The sequence below is a fragment of the Telmatherina bonti genome (assembly GCF_933228915.1).
Source record: "Telmatherina bonti genome assembly, chromosome: 10".
Taxonomy (NCBI): Eukaryota; Metazoa; Chordata; class Actinopteri; order Atheriniformes; family Telmatherinidae; genus Telmatherina; species Telmatherina bonti.
In genome coordinates, this window is record NC_136628.1 from 13,217,404 (window position 1) to 13,244,518 (window position 27,115).

At 39.1% G+C, this 27,115-nt stretch overlaps 1 protein-coding gene across 1 annotated transcript; it reads left to right on the forward strand.

The window, feature by feature from the left end:
* Positions 1–1,998: 1,998 nt before the first annotated feature.
* macroh2a1 (macroH2A.1 histone) lies at positions 1,999–25,552 on the forward strand. Its single transcript, XM_079247530.1, has 9 exons — positions 1,999–2,079; positions 3,325–3,525; positions 5,194–5,300; positions 5,395–5,586; positions 7,204–7,311; positions 11,845–11,935; positions 16,291–16,380; positions 22,783–22,957; positions 24,108–25,552. Exons 2-9 carry the CDS (start codon positions 3,354–3,356, stop codon positions 24,271–24,273), a joined length of 1,101 nt encoding a protein of 366 aa, XP_079103656.1. The 5' UTR covers positions 1,999–2,079; positions 3,325–3,353; the 3' UTR covers positions 24,274–25,552.
* The last annotated feature ends 1,563 nt before the right edge of the window (positions 25,553–27,115 follow it).

A 27,115-nucleotide genomic window follows, 5' to 3' on the forward strand; every position in this document is an offset into this window, starting at 1 on the left:
AATAGAATTCAAGGCTATGAAAAAGTCAAAAACTGAACTTAAAGCAACATTACATGTTCCTTTAACACCAGAGTTAAAGGCATAAATGTCATTAAATCGTCCTTGACAACTTGTCTATTATATTTGTGCAGTTCTCGAAAGCTGCTGCCTGGAGACTTCAGACCCTTCTCTACTTTGGCACAACTAATTCAATGAGTTATTATCTGACTACAAACTGATTGTTCTAATAAACTTTAAAAGTGACTTCTCTAATAATACTGCATAAATACTGCAATGATTATTTTTAATTTATGGAATATATACTGGTATTGATTTTATTTCTATCCCACTAAGATTTTTAAATCTAAAAGTAAAAGCTAAGGCTGCTGTAAAATACAAGAATTTATATGCCGTTTTCATTTGTTTGTGATCCAAGTCTCTCTCCAGGTTCTTGCATTCTTCCAATTTTTTTTGTAAAACAATTAATCCAATTCATGGCCTCAAGAGACCTGTCTTTTGATAAGCAGAAGTCAACTTATGATGCTAGTTAGTGCTCAGTCTAACCCAGAGGTGTTCAACTCTAGTCCTCGAGAACCATCCAGCGAGTTTTCAGTGTTTCCCCTCTGTGACACACCTGACACAAATCATTGGCTCATTAACAGGCAGGTGCAGAAGATGACCACAATTTGTTGGAGAACCTTTTCATTCGAATTATGTGGGTTGTACCAGGGAAACACTGAAACCTGCAGGATAGTAGCTCTCAGGGATCAAAGTTGGAAACTCCTGGTCTAAACTGAGGGTGGGTAACTTCGATTCTGGAGAACTGTAGTCCTGCAAGTGTTTTAAGTTTCCCTTCTGCAACACACCTGACATCAAACTTTGCACTACTCTGCTGAATGGCCATTGCTTTGAGTCAGGTGTGTTGCAGTAGGGAAACTCCTAACACTTGCAGGACAGGAGTGTCCCACCCCTGGTCTAAACTCTAAATTTATCAACTTTGAGGCCTAGTATACAAGGCCGGATTATCCAATGGGCATTATGGGCACAGGCTCAGGGGCCCATGCCAACTTGGGGCCCACGTATGGCATATAACAGCAGTTTGGACATGAAACAAAATGTACATACAAGCCATATAGTTACACCACAGTGTCTAATGTATTGTACTTGGTACCAGTGACTGAAAGGTGTTAGAAATGTCATTTCACAGTGTATCATTCCCAATTTTTACAATGATGCGGTGGGGAAGGGGGCCCCTAGAATACTCTGGGCTCAGGGGCCTGTGCCCTTTTAATCCGGCCCTGCTAGTGTAAATATATATATAGCCTCTCTCGGAAATTTTATATACACACACACATATATATATATATATATATATATATATATATATATATATATATATATATATATATATATATATAGGCTATAGTGAATCAACATGGCTCTGATGTGCATGGATATGACTCACCGGCAAGGCCGGATTATCCAATGGGCATTATGGGCACAGGCCCAGGGGCCATTGCCCAATTGGGACCCATGTGGTACCCACGTAGGGCAAACACCAGCAGTTTGGACATGAAACAAAATGTACATAAAAGCAAGACAGTTACACAACAGAGTGTAGGGTATTGCAATGAGTACCATTGGCTGAGAAATGTTGTTTCACAGTGTATTATTCACAATTTTCATAATGCTGCGGTGGGGAAGGGGGCCCATGGAACACTTTGGGCCCAGGGACCTGTGCACTTTTAATCCGGCCCTGCTCACCGGTCAATAGATCATTGGATGGATTTTAAATTGGAGAATTGGCACCGATCGGGAAGGCTGAGATTCAGCTCTTTTTTAAATTTTTTTTAAAAATTATATTTTCATTTTTTGTGAAAAAAAAAAGAAGTGAATGTGTAAATGGTTAAAGATCATCTCAGTGGCAGATTGACATTCAGCAGCTTTGCTCTCTGCTCTCAGCGCTCGCGCTCCGCGGGCAGCGCGCTGGCTCGCTCCGATATTTCAAGTCGCTGTGGATTGTGGGAGTCGGGGACACTGCCCAGGCTTGTTACTGGAGAACGGGAGAGATTTTTTTCCGCTGTGCTCATATTTTTTTTTGTAAGTAATCCTCCAGCTTTCTACACCTCCGTTTCACGTCTGTCGCTTACGCCATGCATCGCTCGAGCAGAGACCCGCGCGCTAAAGTCAGCCGTTAACGTTGCCATTTCGTGCTTTTCTGGCATGGAGGCCGACAGCGGAGACCGTGTTGCTGGAGCTGACAGGCAGGAAGGGGAGGGAAGGAGGAGCGGGCAGCTGCCAGCCGCTTTGCCGGGGTTGTTTCATGGAAACGACGTTGACCTAAACCAGAAAACCGCGCTGTCTCCGTCTGACAGCTGTATTTTAGCGGAAAATTGAGTCGCTCGCGCCGTGCAGAAAACAAATGTACCCGCACGAGACATCCGGATGGCTGTTGACATTCGGAAATCAGTGGGCAGCTGGGAGAAATGCCCACTGTGGGGATTAAACCCACCTACACCTGGACCGAGTGAGGGAAAAATACCGCAAATGCCTCCAAGCAGCCTGAACGTGTTTGTTGTTTGTAGGTTTATAACGTTGTAACTGTCAGGGTGATGTTTTATTTACTGCACCGTGCCAAGTGTTTGCATTTGTGCAGGATGATGATGATGGGGGGGAAAGCCTGGCCTGTGCTGGGGCTAATTGATTACCATTGACAGACAGCTAATGGCACATACAGTCATGTTTGTGTCATGAAATGATTTATAGGGTTGACTTGGAATATAAAAGTTTCCATTAGAAATTAACCACCAATATAAAACCAAAACGCTTACGACAATGCATATTTAATAATTGACCCTTCCGCGAGTGGAAGGATGGTGATGATGATGGCATCTGCCATGAATAAAACATTTGCTTGCAGAAGGGATCTTATGATAATCGACATCTTCCTGCACAGTGTGACATTTAGCCTGCTCTTCAGCAGTGTGATATTAACTAAAAGCCGAATGTAGGTCTTCAGTAATTACCAACCACACATTAATAGGAGTCATAAGGCATTATGGTGAATGTCATGCCCCCCAGTCACCTTGGTTTTGTTCATAAAAAAATACACTTCATAAAGCTCCTAATTTTTAAGGCAGTTATTAAAAGCCTTATTTAATCCATTTTCCGTTTTTTTATTTATTTTTTTATTTTTTATTTTTTATTAAAGAATTCAAAGCAGGAAAAGACAGCAACATCAACACTCCTGATTCATTTCAGCTTTTTTTCAGCTTTTTTTATTGATTAAGATGGATATTGATAATCTAATGCGTCAGTGCACTGTGGCTGATACTTTTCCTGCAGAGCCTGACGGTGGTAGCAGTCTCAGCACCATGTCCAGCCGAGGAGGAAAGAAGAAATCAACCAAGACGTCCCGGTCCACCAAGGCCGGGGTCATCTTCCCCGTGGGGCGCATGCTGCGTTACATCAAGAGGGGATTGCCCAAATATCGCATCGGCGTGGGAGCACCAGTCTACCTGGCGGCTGTCCTTGAGTACCTGACTGGTGAGGTTGAGATTTACGTGCAGGATAGCTATATTTGTATACTGGGAACAGTTTCTTGTCCCTTGGACAGTTTGGACATTTTTAGGCATGAAAAAGCTGAAAATCATGCCTTTTTTATTTCCTTTTTTAATTATTAGTTTGGTTTATATATACAAGCCAAAAATATATCTATAGGTAGAGGTGTTTTGCATATCACACAATTTAACTGGAATTTTACAAACACAAAATGTCAGCTGTTGGTTTTAATAAATGTTAATTTAAGCAGATAAATAAAAAGAGCATACCAAAGGTAAAGCTGGGGGAGGGGTCCACCACCCTGTGTGGTACAGCGTGGACAAATAGTTCACTCTGTTATGTGTAGTATGTATTATAAGAAACATGTTAGTCTGACCAAAAGCAGACCAAATGGAAAGACTCCAAACAGGACTAACAGCTGCAGAAAACGCTGGTTAAACCAGTCCTGCATGTGAACGCTCAACCAGACCTAAATAGCTTGCATCTTCAAAGCAAAAGCAGTAGAAGAAGATTATACATATACGCTAAGCTTTTTTTTTATTTTTTTTTTTATTGGCAATTTTTGGTACATTTTGTTTGTTTGTACAAACAAACAAAATTTTTTTTTTTTGTTTGTTTGTACTTTATTGTGAAAATAAAAGCAGATCCTCAACCTTTTTTAAGCACAGTTAACATACAGATCATTTACATAATCATTTTCAGGACAGCTTCAGTGGTCAGATTGTAATGTTTAAAATGATGTAAACTAAATATATAAAAATGGATACACCATCAGGAACGCTAACCCAAACAAGAACAAAAGAAAAGACACAATGATATGTGATAAATAATGGTGTTTTCATGGATCAATCATTGAGGATTTACCATGTTGAGTCTGACAATGAACATTACATTTTGTGGCTGGATTGTAAACGTTCTGGATGGGATATGAATGCCAAGAAAACTTTTGTAGGTTGCATAAAGAGAAAGCCATTGATCACAATTTACCCCACAGTTGCACAGTAACATCCCTGAGAAGGTTTTGATGTTATAAGTGATAATGCTGAGAGGCACTGGTGATTATTGCGCTGTTTTAAGGCTTCGAAAAGCTGAATTCCCAGTGAAGCTGCTCTCATTAACACATTTCTCTGTGTATTGTGTAGTGAGACTGAAAGTGTGGGAAATCGTTCCTAAAAAGCAGCTCAGTAAAACTTTGTGAACTCATGGGTGTATATTAGAATTTCCAGACTGAAGTTTTTCTTGAATTAATCCTGATTTTGTTTTCTAACCATCAAGCATCATCTGACAAAATCATCCGTCAGGTCATGTGAAGACGTCTTTTTTTGTTTTTCAGCAAATTTGGTTTTACTTACATGTACGATGGTCTTGAATGTCTTGAACTTATTTTGTTGTACTTTTACTCAGCCCAGATCATCCTTTTTTTTTACAATAGTTCAGTGAATAATTCACACAATTGGATAAATCCTGTGGAATGGCAGAAGAAAGGAGTTTATTTAAAGATTTTACAGTTCAGAGATCGCTTACTTTCCTGCTATATGCTTGGCCTGAAGTCTGTTTGAGAGCTTGTTTACAGATACAAACTGATCCCTTTAAGTATTTGTGTTCTATACTAATAAATCCCTTTATTTTTTATTATGTTTAATATTTACGTAGCTGAAATCCTGGAGTTGGCAGGTAATGCAGCCAGAGACAATAAAAAGGGTCGCGTAACACCAAGACACATCCTACTGGCCATTGCTAATGATGAAGAGTTAAACCAGGTCAGTGGCTGCACACATAATTCTCAATACGCATAAACAAAGTTCATGAATTGAGAGAAAAATACTCTAATCTTGCTTTTTATCTTCCTGTCAGTTGCTCAAAGGTGTGACCATTGCAGCAGGTGGAGTCCTGCCCAACATCCACCCGGAGCTGCTGGCCAAGAAGAGAGGAGCTAAGGGCAAACTGGAGACGCCGGTCTCGCCTGCCCCTGAGAAGAAACCAAAGACGGTGAAGAAAGCAGCAGCTAAGAAACTGAGGGGGAAAAAGGCAGGAAGGAAGGCTAAGGTATGTCTCTGTGTGAACACGTCTCTAAACTCTGATTTCTGCCACCAACACTGAATACATGGGGAAATTAAACAGGGTCATACACACTAATAGTTTATCAAACAGCCTTTATCTTTGATCTCATGACTCATTTGCAACAATATTGTTTCAATAAACACATGTAAGGTCGCAACATTGATCTCCATGCAGGGTTGCTGTCATGTTTTGACAGTATCTGTTATTTATGATGGGGTAAAGGTTAAGACTCTCAGGAAGGCAGGTATAAAATTGAGGCACTCTTTCACAGTTTGAGCCTGATTAATCCTGGCTTTTAGATATTCCTGTCAAGAAACATGGTCATTGTGTGTTTTCAAACTTCCTATTTTTGGGTAAGTAATGTTTTGAACGTTGAGCTGACCTGAGACATCCCCACGTAATTTGTTTAGTTAAATGCAGGAGGTCATTACTCAGCTCCCGTCATTCAAATCTTTAGCTTTGTAAGCTCACCAGGAGGATTTAGCTGACAGCTCGGCTTGTTAATCTGTTCATAAGCATGCCATGATCAAATTAAAATAAACTTTTACACACACACACACACACACACACACACACACACACACACACACACACACACACACACACACACACACACACACACACACACACACACACACACACACACACACACACAGGTCTTTTTTCTGCAATTGGATGAAAATTCCTTTATGTTTAAACAAGCAGTGTGGGGAACCAGAACAAAACTTAAAACTGTTAGCATGTCACCATGAGTAAAAGCTTAAAACAGGCAGCCCTGGGAAACTCCTAATAAATTTAATGAATAAAAACATGAAGTTAAATTAAATTATACCATAATGTGGGTGAAAACTTGATTCTGATTGGTTGCAGGGTGTCCGTTAAAAAGTGATAATGGACGCCGCTTCGCGTCGGACGGTTCACGCCTTCGTGTTGTTCATTAATTTCTGGTAATGGACACCTCGTTGGGCATTATCCCTTTACATAAATAAATGATAAAAAGGCCTTGCAATAATTGGTTGGGTAAGCCTGCCTGACAGACAGAAGCCAGCTGGCAGTCCGTTGCACAGCTAGACAAGAGCTGAAATATCTTCTCATGTTTAGATATTTGCCATATTTAAAATAATCAATTCATTTTATATATTGTGATTGTTAGTTACTAAGAGACATGACATTTCTGTATGACTGTGGCTTCACACAGTTTGACTGCAGTGTTACAGGTATGATTACCATCAGAGGGTTTATTGTGGACAAAAGAATAACCAGCATTGATTGTGTTTATTTGTGTGTGTGTGTGTCTGATTGGTTGTCTTCATGCGTACCTTTTTAATGTCTTCTGGAGCACAGCAGAAACTATAACATGAGCACGTACGTTTTGCAGTGATGAATATCCATGAATGCGCCTTGTATCACCGGCTGGTTTGACACACAGCTGATGTTTGCCTTATGTCTGTTTGAGGTGTTGTTTACAGGGATGAACCAGGAAGGGAGATATAATTAACACTGGAGCGGAAGCCCAGTCTCCCCACAGGAGGACACCTAGATGAACATTGTTACGGTTAGAAATGGTGTCACATGCCAGCGTGTGTTGTGTGTTTTGGACAGAGACAGGGTGATGTGAGCAAGGCAGCATCAGCAGACAGCACCACAGAGGGATCTCCAGCTGACAGCTTCACCGTGCTCTCCACCAAGAGCCTCTTCCTGGGCCAGAAGGTCAGTTTTCTGTCAGCTAGCAGATCTAATGATCCCCTACAGGTCTGAGCCGGTTATCAAACCATTATTGATTGGGATTGAACCTGAGGAAAGATCTGTACGGATTCTACAAATCGGCAACACATGAACTACAACATAAATGAATCCAGGACTTTGAAGTCTTGCTTGATATTTCCCCACTTAAAAAAAACAGGTTTGTTCATTTTGAGTCATCTAAAACTTCCTTTCTGTGTGTGAGCAGTTTCTTCTTTTGCTCCTCAAACTGATCAGAAAAAGATATTTTTGTTCAGCTTCAGCAGTTAAAGGGGGTTAGAGCTGAATTATGTCTAAGTGCTTTAATCTACACGAACCCTTCATCACTGAGCTAAATCTAAAAGATAAAATCAATCTTATTCAGTCCGTCATCATTTCCAGACTCCTTCCACGGGGCGATAGAAATTCTAAGCCCCTCCTGTTTCTGCCCAACTAAGCATAAAAACATCTTTTTATTGTTTTATTGAGCTGAAAAGCAGTAAATTGATCATGTCTCAACTCAGTCTATCAAAGTATCTTTTTGCATGAGTATGAGATGGATTAAAAAGTTAGTAGTAATTATAATAGCTGTGTGAAACGGAGTTAATTACTGGAAAATGGTGCAAGAAGTGAAACTTCCCGTTTATATTTATATCCCTTTCATGTATGAATTAATAAAAACAATGCAACATTTGTCTTAAATACAGTATTTTTACCTCTACAGACATATGCAATGATACTTTTTTTTTTTTATTAGTGACGTTTAGAATTCATCATGATTTATGATTTATTTTCATGTATTCTATAAAATATTTATAAAATATAGAATCTTAATTATATTATGTAAATCTTCTATAAAATATAGCTGTATCATTTTCTTTCCCTATTTATCACAAAGGCAAACTTTCATAATTACATTATGTTCAATTATATCATATATTTATTTATTCTCCAGTGAGTGGAAAATTATTGAATGACTAACTAACATCCGCTGGAGTGATTTATTTACAAAAATACCTCCTTGTAAATAGGTGTCCACTATAGGGCTCCTATGCATAAAAGGGTTAAATATATAAACATATGTAATTATAACTAAAGATGACTTCTTCATTTGTTTATATTTAGGCTTTAATAGATGTTCTTTTGGAGCTTAAATCATAAAATATTTCTGTCAGGTAGGGTTGGGTGATATTGCCTTTAACTGATGTCGCCATATTTTTATTGCAACACACAATATATATCTTGATATTTAGAAATTTCCTCAAAAGCACTGTGTAAATGTTAATTTTTATCATTATTTACACAAGAACACGTACGAGAAGTTAAGTTGTATAACATAACGTCTACACTAGAAGCTCTCAGAGAGCGCAGAGCTGTAGTAATGTTTGTTTTTTGCCAGTAATTGTGGGCATTATCTTTGGGTTAGAAGCTCTATAAGTGAAGACTTTAACAAAAAAAATCCTGATCTGGATCAATACCAAAATCTAACCACTTGCTCCTTTTTCCGTTTCTGATATTTTCTAAAAATGTCATCAAAAGCCGTGCAGAACTTTTTGAGCTAGATGTCTTCTTTTCCGTTTCTCCTAAAATGGCAACAGGACAGTTTTCTGAAGACATGTAGTATAGGCTGCTGTGTGTTTATATATAACATGCAGAACACCTCGGGATACATCGAGGATATTTGACATATTACCCAAACCTACAGTCAACAACTTCCTGCCTTGACAGATTTAATTAAAGCTTTTGTTGTTTAGTTCTGACATAAATTAGTTTTGAGCAGAAAATTATGTTTACAAATTGGTGAATTATTAGTGTTTTATGACTCCAACCCAGTAAATATGGTTTAGCTATATTTAGTTGGCAGTAAATTAGGATTGAGACTGTGTGCTTTAACTGCCTTCTTCTCCGACTTTACATGTTTTTTTTAAGCATCAGCTGCGGCGAAGAATAAACCAGCTTTGATAATGAGTACAGTATCATTTGGAGAAACAAAAAATGGTAAATTAATGAAGATTTATACAAAGTGTAGTTTTGTAATGCAACTGCGGACTGTACAGGCTTCGTCTGGACTTAGTAACAGCAACGCTGTACACATGTCAGGAAAATAGCTCGGTGCTGAAAGGTGTAGCTGACCAGTTTTACAGCAGCTACTGGAATAGTTGGGTAATAACTCCTCAGACGACAGCAGCTAACCTCCCACTGATGAAAATGATTAACCCATGAACAGAAAAGCTCACCGTGTTTTATCTCCTGAAATATTCTGTCTTTCTTCCAGCATTTTGTTCTTGTCTTCAGCGTCGCCCTCACACTCTTTTCTGTCATCTCTGCTTCTCTTTCGGATGATCGGCTCCTTAATGATCAGACACTGCATTTAAAAGCTCCTTAGTAAAAATATAGTCAAGTGCTAACAGGGTTAATTATTAGATTTCAGAGGGATACCTTGATATTTTGCTACCATTTGCCAAGTTGTACTCTAAATACAAAATCCTGAACATGAGCTTGCTTGGCTTTAGCGTTGGTGATTTTGATCACACTGTAATTTCACTTAAAATGACTTAATTTTAGCAATAAGTTTTATTGACACTGGTTTCTTTCTGCCTTCCAAAAGGATCCTGTGTTGCTCAGCTTTTCACACTATGGCAGTGTTATCTAATATGTGTGTGTGTGAGTGTTTTTCCATCTCACGTCCAGTGTTTACATCATGGTCTTTCCTCACAAGTGTGCATCTCTAAACACTAAACATCTCAACATGTGGGTAAAAATCCATCTGCTTCCAGTTTGGTTATAGATCCAAAAGTTCCAGGTATCCCTCTGATCTGCAAACTGAATCTGGTTTTAATGGCTTTGCTTCCTCACCTTTTCCTCCTTGCTCCACCACCTTCTTGGCATGCCTTCCCCATCCCCTTCCTCCTCCTTCACAGCTCAATCTTATCCACAGCGAGGTCAGTAACTTGGCTGGCTTTGACGTGGAGGGGGTCATCAACCCCACCAATGCTGAACTTGAACTTAAAGATGATCTAGGTGAGCTCCCCAGCCCCCCTCCATCCCCATCCTCGATATCTGGTCACTATGGGCTTTGAGATCTAAAATCCTTGAGTGTTCAGCAGTAGAGCAGCATTTTTTTCAGATCTGTTCATTCACACTGTGGACAGCCGGCCTCATTCCTACACCGTTTAGGTCACATGACTCCCACAGGAGGAGATGGTGGTTAAGTTGGAGTATGTATAAGCTTCAGATTCCTAGCATGAGAAACTCTCAGGATTATTCATCCCTGATTAGTTCTGATTAGTCTTTACTTGGGTTTAATGTTTGTTTTTTCTTTTCAAATTACAAAATGCATCCTAATATAAAAGAGTTTGATTTTTGCATAAAAAGATATATTTGTTGTAATGAGGATGCTACAACAAGGCCATCTTCACCTTCATCCTTGGGTAACACTGAACCAAAAACTCGTTTTGAAGCAAATGAGAGGAAAAATGATGCTCTTTGGAAAAATAAATGAAACAGTCAAAGGTCTCTATTAGAAAAACTGCATTCATTATAAATAAATCCTAATCAAGTCACCTAATGATCAGTAAAGCTCAAAGCTATTCCCAATTTGTTGCTCTTATTGACTTTTAACTAATAAAATCGAAAAAAAACAAAGCAAAAAATGTTTAGAATACAAAAACAAAACTTTATTTGGTTTCTTATAATAAAGAGTTATATGGATGAAATCTGTTAAGGTATTAAACTGCTTCCAGTGTGAATTGACAAAGAAAACACTTTAAAGAAGTAATTCATACCTTTGATTAAAAAAAAAAAAAAAAAAAAAGAGCAGAAAAGACACAAATAGGCAATGACAAAAAGATGAAAAGGTATTAAAAGAAGAAAAGACTTGCTGCCAAGACGTTCAAAGATTTTATCAAAGCTCCTCAGAGGCGTCACTCTGTTCGCCCTTTCCATTGTGTAAACACGTTAAGGCTCATTCCGGGTTGTCATCCTTTCAATCGGCTGCTGCAGATTTGTAAAGCTTTAAAGTGTGGAATTTCCTGCAACTTGTGCTGAAATAGAGCACCAGATTATCCAGGCTTTAATCTTAGTAGCAGCGTGCGGCCTGGTTGAGAGGCGGCTCAACTGGAGTGTGACCATTAAAGGTGGGAATCAGAACGACACAGCTGGACTGGAAACTGGTTTCTTATTTTCTGCTTTTTAAATCGACAAATACATCTAATAATTGCAAGGCGGACTCTTGTATTTATGTAAGTGGAATGTGAAATGGTCTTTTAGAGTTATTATGTGTCTGAGGTGATTCCAGCCATCTGTGTGGTCCTGCTTCCCAGTTCCATGTTGTAACATGATCCTCTGTTTCCTCAGTTGCCTCCTTGTTTCCTGTGATGTCTTCAGCCAATAAGGAGTGCACTCACCTCTCTGTCTCTGTCTTTTTTTCTCTCCTCGTTGCATTATATTGCACCTGATCACTCACTGTGTTTTTTACCACCATTTTGTTGCCTGTTGTTTTGTTATTGTTGTCGTCTGTAGTTGCAAGTTGTCCAAGCCGACATATCCATCGTGGAGAGCGACGCTGTCGTTCACCCAACCAACTCCTCCCTCTATACAGGTGGTGAAGTAGGTAAAGGAACCACTGACACCGCAGAGCCCACAGCTGCCTGTCTGCTCTCCTTCTGCATGTCCAGATGGTCAGTGCTGCAGTCTGTGGACAAACATCAGCAGCAGCACAGTATTTTTTTTCTCTCATTTACTTATTTGCTGTTGTAGGACGCTCATGTCCCAGCCTTAATGCTAACGGACCTTGATCTATCGTTCTTGCTGTTAATGTTCAACGTATTTTGGTTGAATGTTGGCATACAGAACTGTGCTGCAGGTGAAAATAAACTTGCAGAGGCTTCACATTTACACGCAGGAGCTGTTTTATGATCCATGCAATGAGCCTGAGGAGAACTTTGGCAACGTAAATTGGTAGCCAAACGCTGCTGAATGTTTTCTGGGAGCTGTTTGGATATTTATCTTTGTTTCAGACACATTGGTATGTGTCAGTAATAAAAAGTTGCATTTTATTAGTATGATTATAGTGACCACTTGTTTTTATGCTTCTTAAAGCAGGAAGAACATTTAAAGTTACTTAGTGTTGGTTATAAACACAGATATGTTAAACATGAAGTTTCCCAACACAGCATGAAACGTAGGACCATTATTTGACACAAACGTGCACTTTTTACAGCTTGGAAGTGAAAGCAATGTTCTGAATGCTTCATGAAATGCAACCTGAGGCTTTTTGCTTTTGGCTTTGCTGTAACAGAAACCACAAAAGGGCTTTATAGAAAGGAGTACAATGCACTCTAAAAGGGACTATTTTAGCATGATCTGCGCACATAACAAACCTGCTGCTTTTACAGCATCAGTGTTCAAGATTGCCATCATAACATAACCGGATAATAAAACCTAAAATTAAAATTTCTCCCTATTTAATCTGCTCAACTAAAGAAAATAAATTTATGCTTCTTTGTTGGTTCTAGTAGTCATGAAAACACACTTTTCTTAAAGTGGAACTATTATGTGCATTTCAAGCTAATTTATTTTTATTTCTGAGACCAGAAGGGCTGGGATTGATCGAGTTATTGCCTCAAATCACTTTATTTACTTCAGACCGACCCTCTCCGTAGGCTGTCAGATCAGCCTGTGGGCAAAACGAGTGGATTGAGACTCTTCCACATTAAGCCCCGCCACCGCGCTACATCGGGAGTGCGCACCTCACCTGCTTTCGCTGTCATTGTAACATCTCATAAACAGAAGGATTAGGTTAAAATGAACTCAATAAAAAAAAAAAAAAAAAAAAAAATACAACGTCAACACATAGCATACAGCCCTACATGTTGGAACCTGAATCAGAGCCTGAAAACGAAGTGGAAAACAGCAACCCACAGCAACGAATGCAGCAGGATGTCTCTCTTTGGTAAACTCACCAGCCATCGTTGGAAATAACTTTATCCGACGTTTTCCACCAGCCTGATGTATTTGTACATGCCCTTGTTAACCAGTAGAAGGTAACCAATCACCGAACCTTATCCCCCGGGACGTCACAAGGATTTCCAAGTAGAAAAAACTCTCTAAAATGACGCGTTTTTCGTCGCCATGGAAACCGAACGGAGAGAGTGCTGGAACTCAAACTCAAACTCAAACATGCGTTTAGGTGATTAAAAAAAACAGTGCCGTTCACATGTCTGATGAGGATTCAACACTGTAACACTGTAGAAAGCTCAGAAAACTCCAAATACCATAATAGGACCCCTTTAATGTCATACTGTACATTATAGCTTGCAGAGGCTCTAAGCAGTTGCTGTTAGCCAGCGCTGTAAGGAGACTTTTTTCAGCATACATCGGTTTGTATATAAGACAGTCACCCACCTTATTGCCCGTTTACACATGATTGTATGATTGTTTTGTAAAAATTTGAATATATGTACAAAGTTATCACACGTAATAAGCATTACACAAGGTATGCTATGCAGCAAAACTATATGTTTTTGGAATTTGACTTCATACTTTTTGTCAAAAGTACCATCCTTTTAAACTGTCAAGATCACCATGGTAACTTATGCAGCATGCCTCTTTGGATTTAAATTACGCAGAGAGCAGCATGCCTTTAATGATGTTTTTCCCTATAATTCTCTGTAAATGAGATGGATTCTAAGCTGAGGGAACAAGGCCAGGCAGTTACAGTACAGCAAAACAAACACTGCACTTTCCCACAGAACCTAAATGCATCCAGTTGATGTTGCTGAATAAGCTTTACGTTTGACCATTATTAATGTTATCGCTAAGAATATTTTAACTGCTGCTATTGCAGATATAAGCACACAAATGGGTCTCCTTGCAAAGAATGTTTACAAACAAAGGCAGGTCCGACATATAGAGGAATTATTTTTAGATGTTTGTAAGTAATGAAGAACTAAATTTATTTATGAGTCATGTGTAGCCCTCTATCAGGCATTTAAAATACCTGGAAATTACAGTTTTCAACAGTGTTCAAAAGTGTACAGTTAAGTGTTTTGTGATCACAGTTTGTGTGTTGCATTGCAAAAGGCAGAGGCGTGCCGTGTACAGATATGACTCTTCTCCCTATAACGAGTTAAGTGCTGTAAGGAGCAGCTGCTACATTAAAAAAAACCCAAACATTTATATGGAGTAAATAAGGAAGCAGAGTTAATACATTAACAAATTCATTTCTAGCCTTTGAGGCATTTTCTGTTGCGTTGCCATGTCTCACCTCAGCTCTTTGAGTTGTATAGTTGTAGGAACTGTTGTACTGAGTAGTACCCCCACCCTTTATCAATAACAAACACAGTTTTCTCAGTTTGGAGCCTTTGCCAGCTTATTTTCAGGCAGGCACAGCCTAAAGGCCTGCGAAATGAGATGAAGTTGTTTTATGTTGCTGTTGTGCTCTGCTCTTCACCTGTGCAGCTATCCCAGCTGAATACGCTGGTGTGTGTATGTTGCCATCAGTGCTGAATTAGTAATGTAGAGAAATTCCATCCAGACAGACAGAGCGGTCTAGTACACAACAGCAGAATGTGCTTTGCTTGTGTAAGCGTTGTGCGACTGCTGCTGCTGCTGCTGCTGCTTGTTGTTGGTTTGTTTCATATGACTGTAACATGGGCAATCTGAGACGTGGATCATTTCCTGTGACCTGTGACCTCTGGACCACGCTGTCAGTTCAGCTGTGTAGAAAGGAAGAGAGTCAGCTGATTTTATTTTGTGTAACTGTAGATGAAAGCTCCTCTCATGATGATATAAATAAGCTGTCAAACTACAAAGACTACTGGCTTTATTTGCTTGCTTGAATGAACTCTTTTTTTTCTTTTTATTATTATCTAAAGAGCTGTTTTGGCTTATTTCCTTTCAGTGGTGCGGACACTAACCCTGCTGTTTGTCTCCTCTGCCTGTTTTTAATTATATAGCAGTCAGAGCATTAATTTCTCTGCTTCTGGTGACGTTACATGGCTTCAGTCCTCTCTGGTTTCCTTTATGGCTCCTCTCTAAAACTCTGAGGAAATCTGAAATGGAGCAATTGATGTGAAATGACTTTTCCTGATCAAATTAAGAAAAAGGAAATTATTTGAATTTGCTTTCCATGTGGTCTAGTCCAGTGTTTTTCAACCACTGTGCTGTGGCACACCAGTGAGCCGTGGAGATCATCAGGTGTGCCCTGAGAAATGACCCAATTTCACCTGATTGGTCTGAAAAGCAGCTCTGTGTTCATTCAACAGGCACCAGCCCAGGTGAAAGATAATAAAAATTCCTTTTACTTGTTTATCTAATCTATTTCAAGACACTTTGAATAGATGGATTTTAAATGAATAATATAAGCTTTAGAAAATTGTTTGTGGTGTGCCTTGTAATTTTTTTTCAATGGAAAAAAAACCTTGGCTCAAAAAAGGTTGAAAAACACTGGTCTAGTCACATCTAGATGCATCCTGCTCTTGTCCCCCAGTTCAGTTTGCACAACCTGGACTAAATACAACTTTAAAAAGTCTTTTGCATAGTTGTTTGTAGCTCCTAGAAGGAGTAGCCTCCCTCCCCTGCATGTCAGTCAGTATGGGAGAACAGAGGGAAGTAATTAAGGACGGAGCTTTCAGTAAACTACGTTACTGACTCAGGATGAGTCATTTGGAAAATGGCTCATTAGGATTTTGGCACTTTATTTGTGTGACTTTTAAGTAAGTCTCATTAATACGATGGCAGGACCTTGGTAAGCGTAATGAGAGCGCTCAGAGATTCAGCGAGAGGCCGTGTGAAATGATTGACAGCATTTTCTGTGTCCAAACATCTCCATGTCTCCCTGCTCGCTTGTTTGCATGACCACCAAGCAGCTGCTTCCTTTCTGCTTTCTGTCTGTCCGTCTGTCTGACTGACTGACTGACTGACTGAGTGAGGATGGATTCACCACCATCTGCTGTCCTCTTGCAGGCTCTGCTCTGGAAAAAAAGGGAGGAAAGGAGTTCGCTGAAGCTCTGCAAGAGCTGAAGAAGAAAAACGGCCCTTTGGAGGTGGCTGGCGGTAAGTCCACAAAGTCGAGGTTTATGAATAGCAGAGCGACTTTCTTCCATTTTACTTATTGTTTCTTCCCGACAAGGTCTGGTGATTTATTATTTCGGTCAAACTTAACTTTATTTATTCAACGTGTAACACCAACATGTAACATCCAAAACTTCAAAATTCGATCTTGTATTTCAGGAATCTTTATTTTTAAGTGAATCTTTGTGTCGTTTTCTAGAAATCTAAACGATTAAATCCCAAGCACAGGTTTGTGCCTGGCTGTAGGATTGCTGGAAAACTGCTGTGGCTCAGATACTTTGCATCAGTGCCGCTTGGGAATTTGTTTGCTTTGCGAAGCAGCAGAGGTTCAATCCTGATGGTTGCTACCTTTTTTTTTTTTTTTTCTTGAGTCTGTTTTTACACACTTGTTTCCAAAATAAAAATTTCCATTTCATAAATAACTGGGACCTCATACTTAATTATAAGGAGTATAAACACATTAAATGTTGAAACCGCCTACCCCGCTTTTTAGATTCAAATATTTCATTGCACCAGATTACAACAGAACTAATCTAAAGTCTCTTTTCCTCCAGAGCAGGTTTTTTACTTTTATTATAAAGACTAAACAACATGATCTTATTATTAGGCTGCCATGAAATTGAGTCACGTCATGTTTCCACATTGTCGCATCAATCACATATAATCCCAGGATCAGGCTACCTGACAGACAGATATGAGACAAACATTCACTGTCGTGAATTATGGGTTGTCAGATCACAGAACAAGCGTCTTTATCATGTAGTGTGATATAATAGATTTTATAATAGATCATTTTTATTTATTTGGAATAAAAAATAGATGTTTTTTAACTAAAATATTGATTTTAAAATTGTGATGCAATAAATCCTGATATCAGATTTTTTTTCCGATTTGATTCCCCACCTCAAATATACATATATATCTATCGATCTAGATCTAGAAATGTGGTCAGTGCCGTGCCCTAGTTGAATTATTTTTACTACAGAGTTCACAGAACTCTTGGATAGCATGCTTGACTTTGTAATGACTTCTGATTAACATACATTCACAGTTACATCAACATAAATGCTTCCTGTCTGGAAGCAGACCACATCGCCTACATGCTCAGTGAAAGCACCTTAAAAAGGCTTCAAGTGGTGAATTTTACAATTTCTAGCAAATATATTTGTCTGTCTGACACAGACTTTAACTCTGAACTTAAAGATTAGTTTTCTGCATTAGGCTTTATCCTTCTCCTTTTCTGTCATCCGCCCATTTTCTCTTCTGTTGTTTGTTTTTTCTTCCATTGTTATTTACACTTGCTTTCACACCCTGGGCAGCAGTGACTTTCTATATTCCAGTCTCAGTTGAAGGAGTTAAATACTGATCCACACGCAGCTCCTCTAACAGTGATGCTGGCACACGCTGTCAATATTTTCTTCTCACACAAACTAAACTAAGTTTTACTTCTTATTAGGGTAAAATATCTCAAAACGCTGCTTCGGTCATTAGCTTATACATGTATTAAATCGAGGAATATATATATTTTTTTCCATAAAACTCAAAAACATTTAGTTTGGCAGTTTCTACTTGTTTTTGGCAACTTTCTTCTAAAATGAGGGGCCAGTGTTCAGATTGTCGGGTTGACTGACACATATGCTTTATTTTATCTTTGATTTATTTCTATTCCCTCTTTGTACTAATGTTTCTGTGCCATTATCCATCTCTAGCACTTACTTTTTAATTCATTCACCATCTTCAGCTAAATAAGTTCAGCCTCCCAATCCTAGTCTCCATGTTGGGCTCATAAATCTGTTACCAGGTGACTGAACATCCAGCCGGCTGAGCCTGTTAGGGGTACAGGAGGTCTGGGTCGGTGCAGAAGTCTCAGAACAATCATCTTGAGTTTTGCAGAGTGTGTTAAATTGATCACCTGTTGATCACATTTTACCTTTTTTCCAACACAGTTTTCTTCAAAATGGCAAAGCAAAAACTAGTTAAGAGTTTGTTTTGTTCATTTGATCAATATTTCCCTCTTATGCATGAATTCACACCTCTCGTGTAGTACTTAGTTTAAGCACATTGGGCAGAACTGGAAACCATCTTATTTCAGCTCCACTACAGTTAGATGGGGAAACTCAGCTCTCGGCTGTTTTCCTGTTTTTTCCAGAGATGTTCTGCTGAGTTCAGATCCAGGTTCTGGTCTGTCTGTCTCCAGATTTCCAAATGACAGCATTGTTTTTTCTTAGTGTTGTATCTCAGATGTTTCCTTTCTGAAATCAAGCTGTCTGAGATCTGAAACCATATCAGAAAAAGCTTCAATTTGGGATAGATTTGTTTATCATCAGGAACTGTAGATGGAAACTAGCTCAGGCTAAATCAGGTTCATCTTCTAATAAAGTTTTTACATATGGTCCCTGACTAGTAAACTAATAAACTAAAACATTCTCATTGTGGCGTGTTTGAAGGGATGGTGGTAGGAAGGTGTTACTCTGAGTCTGGTCCCCCCCCCCCCCCCCCCTATACATCATGCAGAAAATTATGGCCAAATAGTTCAGACTTTATTTGATCTATGCAGGGATTTAAGTCAAGTGGTTTTTGGCAAGCTCCCAGTAGGCTGTCATGGACCTCCTTACTGGGCAAAGACGTCTGTCAGACTAATCTCCCAAAAAGCCACGATTCCTCCTCTGATGGGTGTTCTGCTATAAGCTTCTCCCATCTCCAGTTCTGGATCTCATTTTAAAGTGACCATTAGCTTGCTGGTTACCTCTGTGCCTGAGGCCCTTTATCCATGAGCACACTGCCTGGCAGCCAGAAGGCGGCTCTGTTAGTGGTTATTGTGCTTTCAGTATTCTTCCTCAGACCTGTGCCAGTCATCTCAGGGGGTTTGTGGACATTTCTGCGGTCCTCATAGCCTGAACTAATGTCATCAGGTGTCTTTTTATTAATACCTGTTATTATGCCAAAAGAATTGATTTAGGCACAGGACAGCTGTGGTGATGTTACAGCAACATCCTAAAGACTGTGGAGAAAACGGGATGCTCCAAGGCGCAGATGAAATATACTTAATACGTTTGATGGAGATTCAAGATTAGATAAATCCTAAAATGTTCCACGTGCATATTATGTTTAAGGATTACTTGAGTAAATAATTGAAAAGAAAAATAAATAAAACACGTGTTTAGTTTGAATTATATTTGCATGTAATCTAATGTTATCTGTCTACATACAGGTGAAATGCTTATTGCACTTTATTTAAGTTATGTTTATTACAGCAGTCGCTATCTGTTTTTAGGAAATTCCTTTTTCTTTCTTAAATTAAACTATTTAATTTGAATTTTAACCAGATGTGAAAAATAAATCGGCATCTTGGATGGAATAACTCTCTTGTCTTCTTACAAAAACACTTTGTTGTGTTTTTTCATAAATGATTCCGTTTTGTCTGAACAGAAATATTTTTGCTTTATATTTAACATTGAGGGTAAAAAAAAAAAAGAAGTGAGCCATGAATATGAGCAGATGAAACTGACATAAAACAGCAGAAAATCCATGTAAATGTCACTGGACCGCTGTTCTGTCCACATTGTGTGATTGACAGCTGGTTGGCAGTAAACAAACACCACACACACCGTTGGACCCACTCAAACCAAAAAGCACATCAGACTTTCGAGCCAGTCATAAACTCCATCATCATCATCCTCCGACCGCCCATGCAGCGGCTCCGGCTCTGTTGTGTGAAGCGTCTCCATCTGGAAATCCGCTCGTCCTCAGCTCTGACTGCCGTCCACTCACACGATCACTGTGGGCTAATAACTCCGATCGGATGCTTTCTCACACCACAGAGAGGAGGCTTTGGCTGACTTCCACTTTCTACAGCTGCTGGGTTGCTGGAAGATTTAACTGAATGTTAAGCTCCAGAAAAAGCCTCGTCTTCCTTGTTCTTCCTCGTTTAGTCTGCAGCTGTTTGGAGAAAGGATTCTGATCCGGTCTCGCAGGCGAACACTTTGGGAGACTTGCTGTAGATATTTTCCACAAAGATGAACGCTCATCTAAGACTTCTGGCCTCCAGTTTAACTTTATGGTTGCGACTTCTAACAAGTGAGGCCGGTTTTATCTGAACTACATGATGGGACAAATGAAATCGGTCTGAAGATGCCTCAGGTCTTTGTTCCAGAGGATGTGGCGTCCACCATTTCCAACTCGATATTCTAATTCCTTTGACCACTGAACACGCTGTTTAGCTTGACTTTGGCAGCACGTTTGCATCAGGATCTAGCTGAGCTCAGGAATAAAACTATTTTCAAGTTTTAGTTGCTCTTTGCCATGAGTGGAAGTGGGAAACCTGCATGTCATATAGGCGAGTTTTAGGAGCGAACAATGACACAGACGGCATTCAGAGAGAGCAGTATCATATGTTTGTCTCTACAATGCTTTTATAACTCCATCAAAGTGAACAGAAAATGTAAAACAACAGATGGAGTTACTGTGGACATGGTGCTGTAATGGAGAGGATCTGCATTTGCGTTTTCGTCCAGGTTATCTACCAGGGAGTTTGTATTGTTATTCTTCTCATACAGTTGTGCTCATATTTATTCAAACCCTTTCATTAAAGAAGGAAAAAAAAACAGCTGCCGGTAAAATAAGCTGAAATTGACTAAAGTAATAATGAATAAAGATTTTATGAAAATCATCACATTATTTTCTAATTCTGGTTCAATAAAAATATTTATTTTAAAAAGCAAACAAATAAGATAATTTATTACATATTACATCAGTCATAAACTAATATTTAGTTGAACAATCCTTTAATGTTTCCGCTCCAGTCAGGTGTTTTCTGTTCCTCTCAGTCAGACTTCTGCACCTGTTGACAGGTATTTTGTCCCACTGTTCAACAGAAAAGTGCTCTAATTTATCCAGGTCCAATTTGTTTGTTTGTTTGTTTGTTTTTTCTTTCTTCAACTCATTTAAATGAAAAAACAGTGTCTTAAATTACAAAATTATACTTTTGCAAATTTTTAGTTATTGTTCTTTTTTGAGGTCTCCTGTTATTTGAGTGACTGTTGTAAATTCAGCCTTTTCTTTAATGAAAGGGGATGAATACATATGAGCACAACTGTACTTTGTACTATTCCTTCTACAGGTACGGATTTAGCCTGTGACAGAATCCGCTCAGTCACTGCTGTGCTATAAACATGGCATTTTAACGCATTCATGGTGATCTCAGGAGATTTCACCGTCTCCGTCTCGCTACTCTTTAGACACTCCAACAGTATGTCAGCTGCTCCACCAGAGAGAACGAGGTTGATTTTAATTTAAATCAGATGTGTTATTGATGAGATGAGTTGTGGAGGATGGTGTATGAGCAGAGGTGGTGAACCACTGAGGTCCGTTAAGGCCTTTCACCGCTTTCAAACGCTTCCTGGGCTCCACGACGTGGCACATCTAGAGAAATGCATTTGTAAAAGCAGATAATCACGCGGAGTGATTATCAGTTTAATTATTATCATATTGTGATCGAACTTGTGATTTATACCCTCAGGATCCAGTATTAATTGAATGTTCATGCCCCCTGTGTTCAGAGAGCCGTCCAGATTCTTTGAATGTTTTGCTGACTATTAATTATTTCAGTCTTTTACATTGAGAAACTTTATTCCAAAATGGTTTCAGAGTTTCTAAAAGCATTTTTTCAGACTGCTGAGGCTTTGCTCATCTTTCTGCCTCACTCAGGTGCTCTGGTAATATCCAACAATGTTTCCGACTTGTTTCCAACTAAACCGGGTGGCTGAAACATCCAACAGTTTTATTTTGTCCCAATTTTGTGTCGTCCCCATCCCAGTATTTTAGACTTATGTTGCCATCAAAGTCAAGATGAGCCAATATTTTCCATGTTTCACCGTCAACATTTGTGTGTTTTATGTTCTGTGGTTGTTAAAATATCTGCGCTGCTTGTAACATGAAATGAAAAATACTTTATTAATCACCAAAGGGAAATTCAATAAAAATATATATAATAAAAATAACATTTAGCAAAGCTTCCAGATTTTGGCATCTGAAACGTCTTTCTTCTCTTGTTTTCCCTCAGCTCTACTTTCTCTCCTCTTTTTCTTTCCCTTAACCTGTCCTGTCCAGCATCATGAACAGAATGATGCTCTGGCTGCCGTGTTGTACTGAACAAATGTACTCTTCCAATAAGATCCTTTTGGATATGAGCCCTCCCTTTGTTTCTAAGTTTTATTCTTTATTTTATAAATGTTTTTTTTCTACTGAATGGACCAGAGGGAAAGAGACAGCTTAGGAAAAGAAACAAAAACAGAAAAAGTGAAGAAAAAAGGAAGACCAGAACAAAAAGTAGAAAGCAAGCCTCATCTTACCGTAACTGCTCTTCATCTCCTGTGCTTCTTCCAGCTGTTTTGACCTCTGGTTTCGGTCTGCCTGCAAAGTACATCATCCACTGCAACAGTCCAGGCTGGGGCTCTGACAAGTGTGAGGAGCTGCTGGAGAAGACCGTGAAGAACTGCCTGGCTCTCGCAGATGAGAAGAAACTCAAGTCTGTGGCCTTCCCCTCTATTGGCAGTGGAAGGTAGGAGAATAAAAGCGGTGGAAACACATTCATACAAACACGACAGTGGACGGAAATGCAGTTGATTTTATCTGAATGACAGGTCACAACTGTGCCGTCGAATCACCACTTAGTTTTAGTTTGGTGGAAAAATGCAGGTTCATAGACGTGAGCTTAATTTTACTTTATTCTTTGTTTACTTTGTGAGCAGATGTGAGCTGAAAGAGGTTTGTTTTTTAAGAAGAACCAGCAACATTTTTAGCTAGTCACCATTTACAGATAACAGATTAGCTTCCTCACATGTTGTTTCTTCCTTGTTAAGAAGTTGCAGGAACTTGAACGTAGAGCTCTGTACGACTCAACCGGAACAAGAACAGAGAAAAACAACAGCGGTTAATCCGTATTAGTTTCCCAGAATTACAGCAGGCTTGTTTTGGGTCAGTTTGTCCAGTTTATTGACGATCACGTCTGTGTGAGCGTGAATTGATCGACAGTCTTGGCGAAGGATATTTTTATGGGCAAATCTTTGCATTCTAACAGAGAGATCACCAACCCAGCGTCCTGCTGGTTTTCCACATCTTCCTGCTGGAACACACCAGACTCAGACCAGCCTCTAGACATGTCTGCTAAAAACACATAGATTTGGATCAGACGGGTTGCAGCGGGGACACATGGAAAACCTGCAGGACACTGGTCCCGGTCCTCGATGACCTGGATTGAGGATCCCTGTTCTAACATACTGAATTAATGTTTTTGTTTTTGAACGCTGCAATAGATTTTTCTTTTTTCCATCTTGTTACCTGCAGAGCAGAACTATCAGGACACAGCCACCAGACTCCAGAAGGTGTCCTGTTATTCATGTTTTCATGCCTTGTAGACCTGATCTAAAGCCGCTAATCCTTTAGATCAGGCGTGTTCTCTGAGGGTCTGGAGTCTGGGTCAGTACCTTGAGCCGTTTGGAGTGTTTATCAGGTAATTCCATTCAGGTTTTATTGGCTCGTCGGACCTGCTGGTGGACAGCTGCCACCGCTCAGGGTTATCATGTTTGCATCATGTGGGTGATGTCTTTGCTCCAGGAGCCACGGTTTCCTAGGAGACTGTAATCAGATGATCGGTATAATTCCCTCCATCTGTCAGTATTTTTGGTCATGTATACGAACCGTCTTGACAGGAATGGCTTCCCGAAGCAGACGGCGGCCCAGCTGATCCTTAAGGCCATCTCCAGCTACTTTGTGGCCACCATGTCTTCCACCATCAAGACGGTTTACTTTGTGCTGTTTGACAGCGAGAGCATCGGCATCTACGTGCAGGAAATGGCGAAGCTTGAGACGAGCTAAAGTATGGAACACGTCCTGCTCCCCTGCCCTGTTCTTTTGTTTGGTTTTGTTGTGCAAGGAGGGGAATGTGTTTACTGGTGATTTGTTAGATATAAAGAGATGAAGAAAAGAAGACATCTAAAGGTCTGGAAGTTGTTTTTGCATCATGTTTGTATGTTTCTTATATCGCTTTTAATTTCTTATTCACGTGTCGCCTCCTAAGTTTAAATGTAGATGTACACTGTTCATTCTGCGGCCTTTGAATACAAACGGCGCCGCACAGTACAGATTCGTCATTTTGAGATTTAATTTTCATATATGTTAGAAGAAGAAACGAGACAGAGCTGCACCTCAATTAGACTTCCAGAGAAGTCCAGTAAATACGGGTTAATGCATGTAAAGACAATAAAAATGGTTATTCTCTTTCTATTGAGCTCAAAATCACAAGACAGTCATCGTTCGATGTATTTTTTTTGGTACCATCTCTGCAGCTTAGAAACATCTGTACTGGTTAATAAAAAGGTAAAGTGTAATGGGAAGTTCTGTTTGATCTGCTTTTGGTCTTCGGGAGACTTGAATAACAGAATGAATCTTTGTGTTGTGTGTTCCAAACTCCTGCTTTTGCCTGTGTTTACACAAGCAAAGTGTTTTCTGTGTGCTGCAGAGACATTTAATTTCCCACAAAAAAAAAAAAAGAAAATGACGTTGTTTCCAATGTAAATGCCATCACTTGTTGGTTATTCCCAGTATATTTAATCAGTTTATGGGCTACAACTGGAGATTGGAGGTTTTTTGCAGGGCATCAGTGGTTTCTATTGTGTATTCCTCTAAGTGTTTATATAGATAGAAGTATTTGTGAGATGTTTTAATTTTTACGCACAGGAATTGGAAGAAAAAAAAAGATTGTTTTTGTGTGTGTTTTTGTCTTTGTTAAGCCATAAAACAAATGTACTTCACTGCTGGAAATGGAGGCTCTGCTGTTGCTTTCAGTTGGTTCTTTCACTCAGCGGCCATCAGGTGGCTCCCTGTGATCAAGCATCAAGTGTGTCATCTCTGCCATCTTTTTTTCTTTGGTACACAAGCAGAACCTCCTCACACAGACGCTGTCAATTTGAGTTGGATTTGAATTGGGATTGATGGACATGTACGCATACAGAGGAAACCGGCTGCTCTGCTGCATTTGGACTTTTCAACAGCCTAACTTTCTTATGAGAAAAAAAACATGCTTTCTAAGAAAAAAAAAAATTGATGATTATACAACTGGTCTGTACACTCCGGTAAATAAATACCTTTACAAACACATTTGGTTGTCTTATTTTCATGTTTACTGCAGAAAAAAGGATCATGTCATGAATTGGGGCTGATAGAAGTAAGTGTGTGTGTGTGTGTGTGTGTGTGTGTGTGTGTGTGTGTGTGTGTGTGTGTGTGTGTGTGTGTGTGTGTGTGTGTGTGTGTGTGTGTGTGTGTGTGTGTGTGTGTGTGTGTGTGTGTGAGAGAGAGAGAGAGAGAGAGAGAGAGAGAGAGAGAGAGAGAGAGAGAGAGAGAGAGAGAGAGAGAGAGAGAGAGAGAGAGAGGAGAGAGAGAGAGAGAGAGAGAGAGAGAGAGAGAGGGTATATTTGAAGAGAATCCTTTGTGCCCCATGAAAAAAAGAAGTGATTTACAGATAATTAAGAGTCTGCTGTGGAAGAGAGACAGAGTGCAAATAAAGGGCTGCAGAGCAAATGGTAGAGAGGAGACATGTTACACTTATTTAATTGGGCTAAAAGTCACTTGGAAACAAACCTCTGGATCCCCTACATCAGAACTGTGGGTCTATATTGTGATAAAGAAGTAAAACCGTACTCTGAGAAACAGATTTAGGCCTCTCACATCTGAGCTCGTATGAGCAGAAGGCACACCATCTCAGCTTCTGACCTGAACAATGCAACAGAGGGAATGTCGTTACAACAAGATGTAGTGTTCCACACAAAAGCATTTAGGTTTTCGTCGCAGTTGCATCAGATACATGCAGGACCTGACATGAATCGTCCATAAACTGGAGGGAAAGACCAAAAGTACGAACCTTCATCTTTAAATCCAAGCTGTGTTTATATATACGGTTCAGACTGGGGCCTTTCTGTGTGGAGTTAGCATGTGTTCCCTGTGTGTGTGTGTGTTTTCTTTCTGGGTACTCTGGCTTCCTGTCCAAAGACACGCTATGTTAATAAGTCACTCTAAATTTTGATTTCTAAATGAATGTGAGCATGAATGGTTGTTTGTCCCTCTGTGTCGGCCCTGTGATGAACTGACCACCTGTCCAGGATGTACCTGTACCCGGCATCTTGCCTGATTATCGGTGAAGACGAACGCTCCAGCATCCCCACTCATACATACATACATATATATATATATATATATATATATATATATATATATATATATATACATACATACATACATACATACATACATACATACATACATACATACATACATACATACATACATACATACATACATACATACATATATATATATATATATATATATATATATATATATATATATATATATACATACATACATACATACATACATACATACATACATACATACATACATATATATATATATATATATATATATATATATATATATATATACATACATATATATATATATATATATATACATACATATATATATATATATATATATACATACATACATACATATATATATATACATACATATATATATATATATATATATATATATATATACAGGTACATCCTGGACAGGTGGTCAGTTCATCATATTCATTTATATATATATATATATATATATATATATATATATATATATATATATATATATATATATA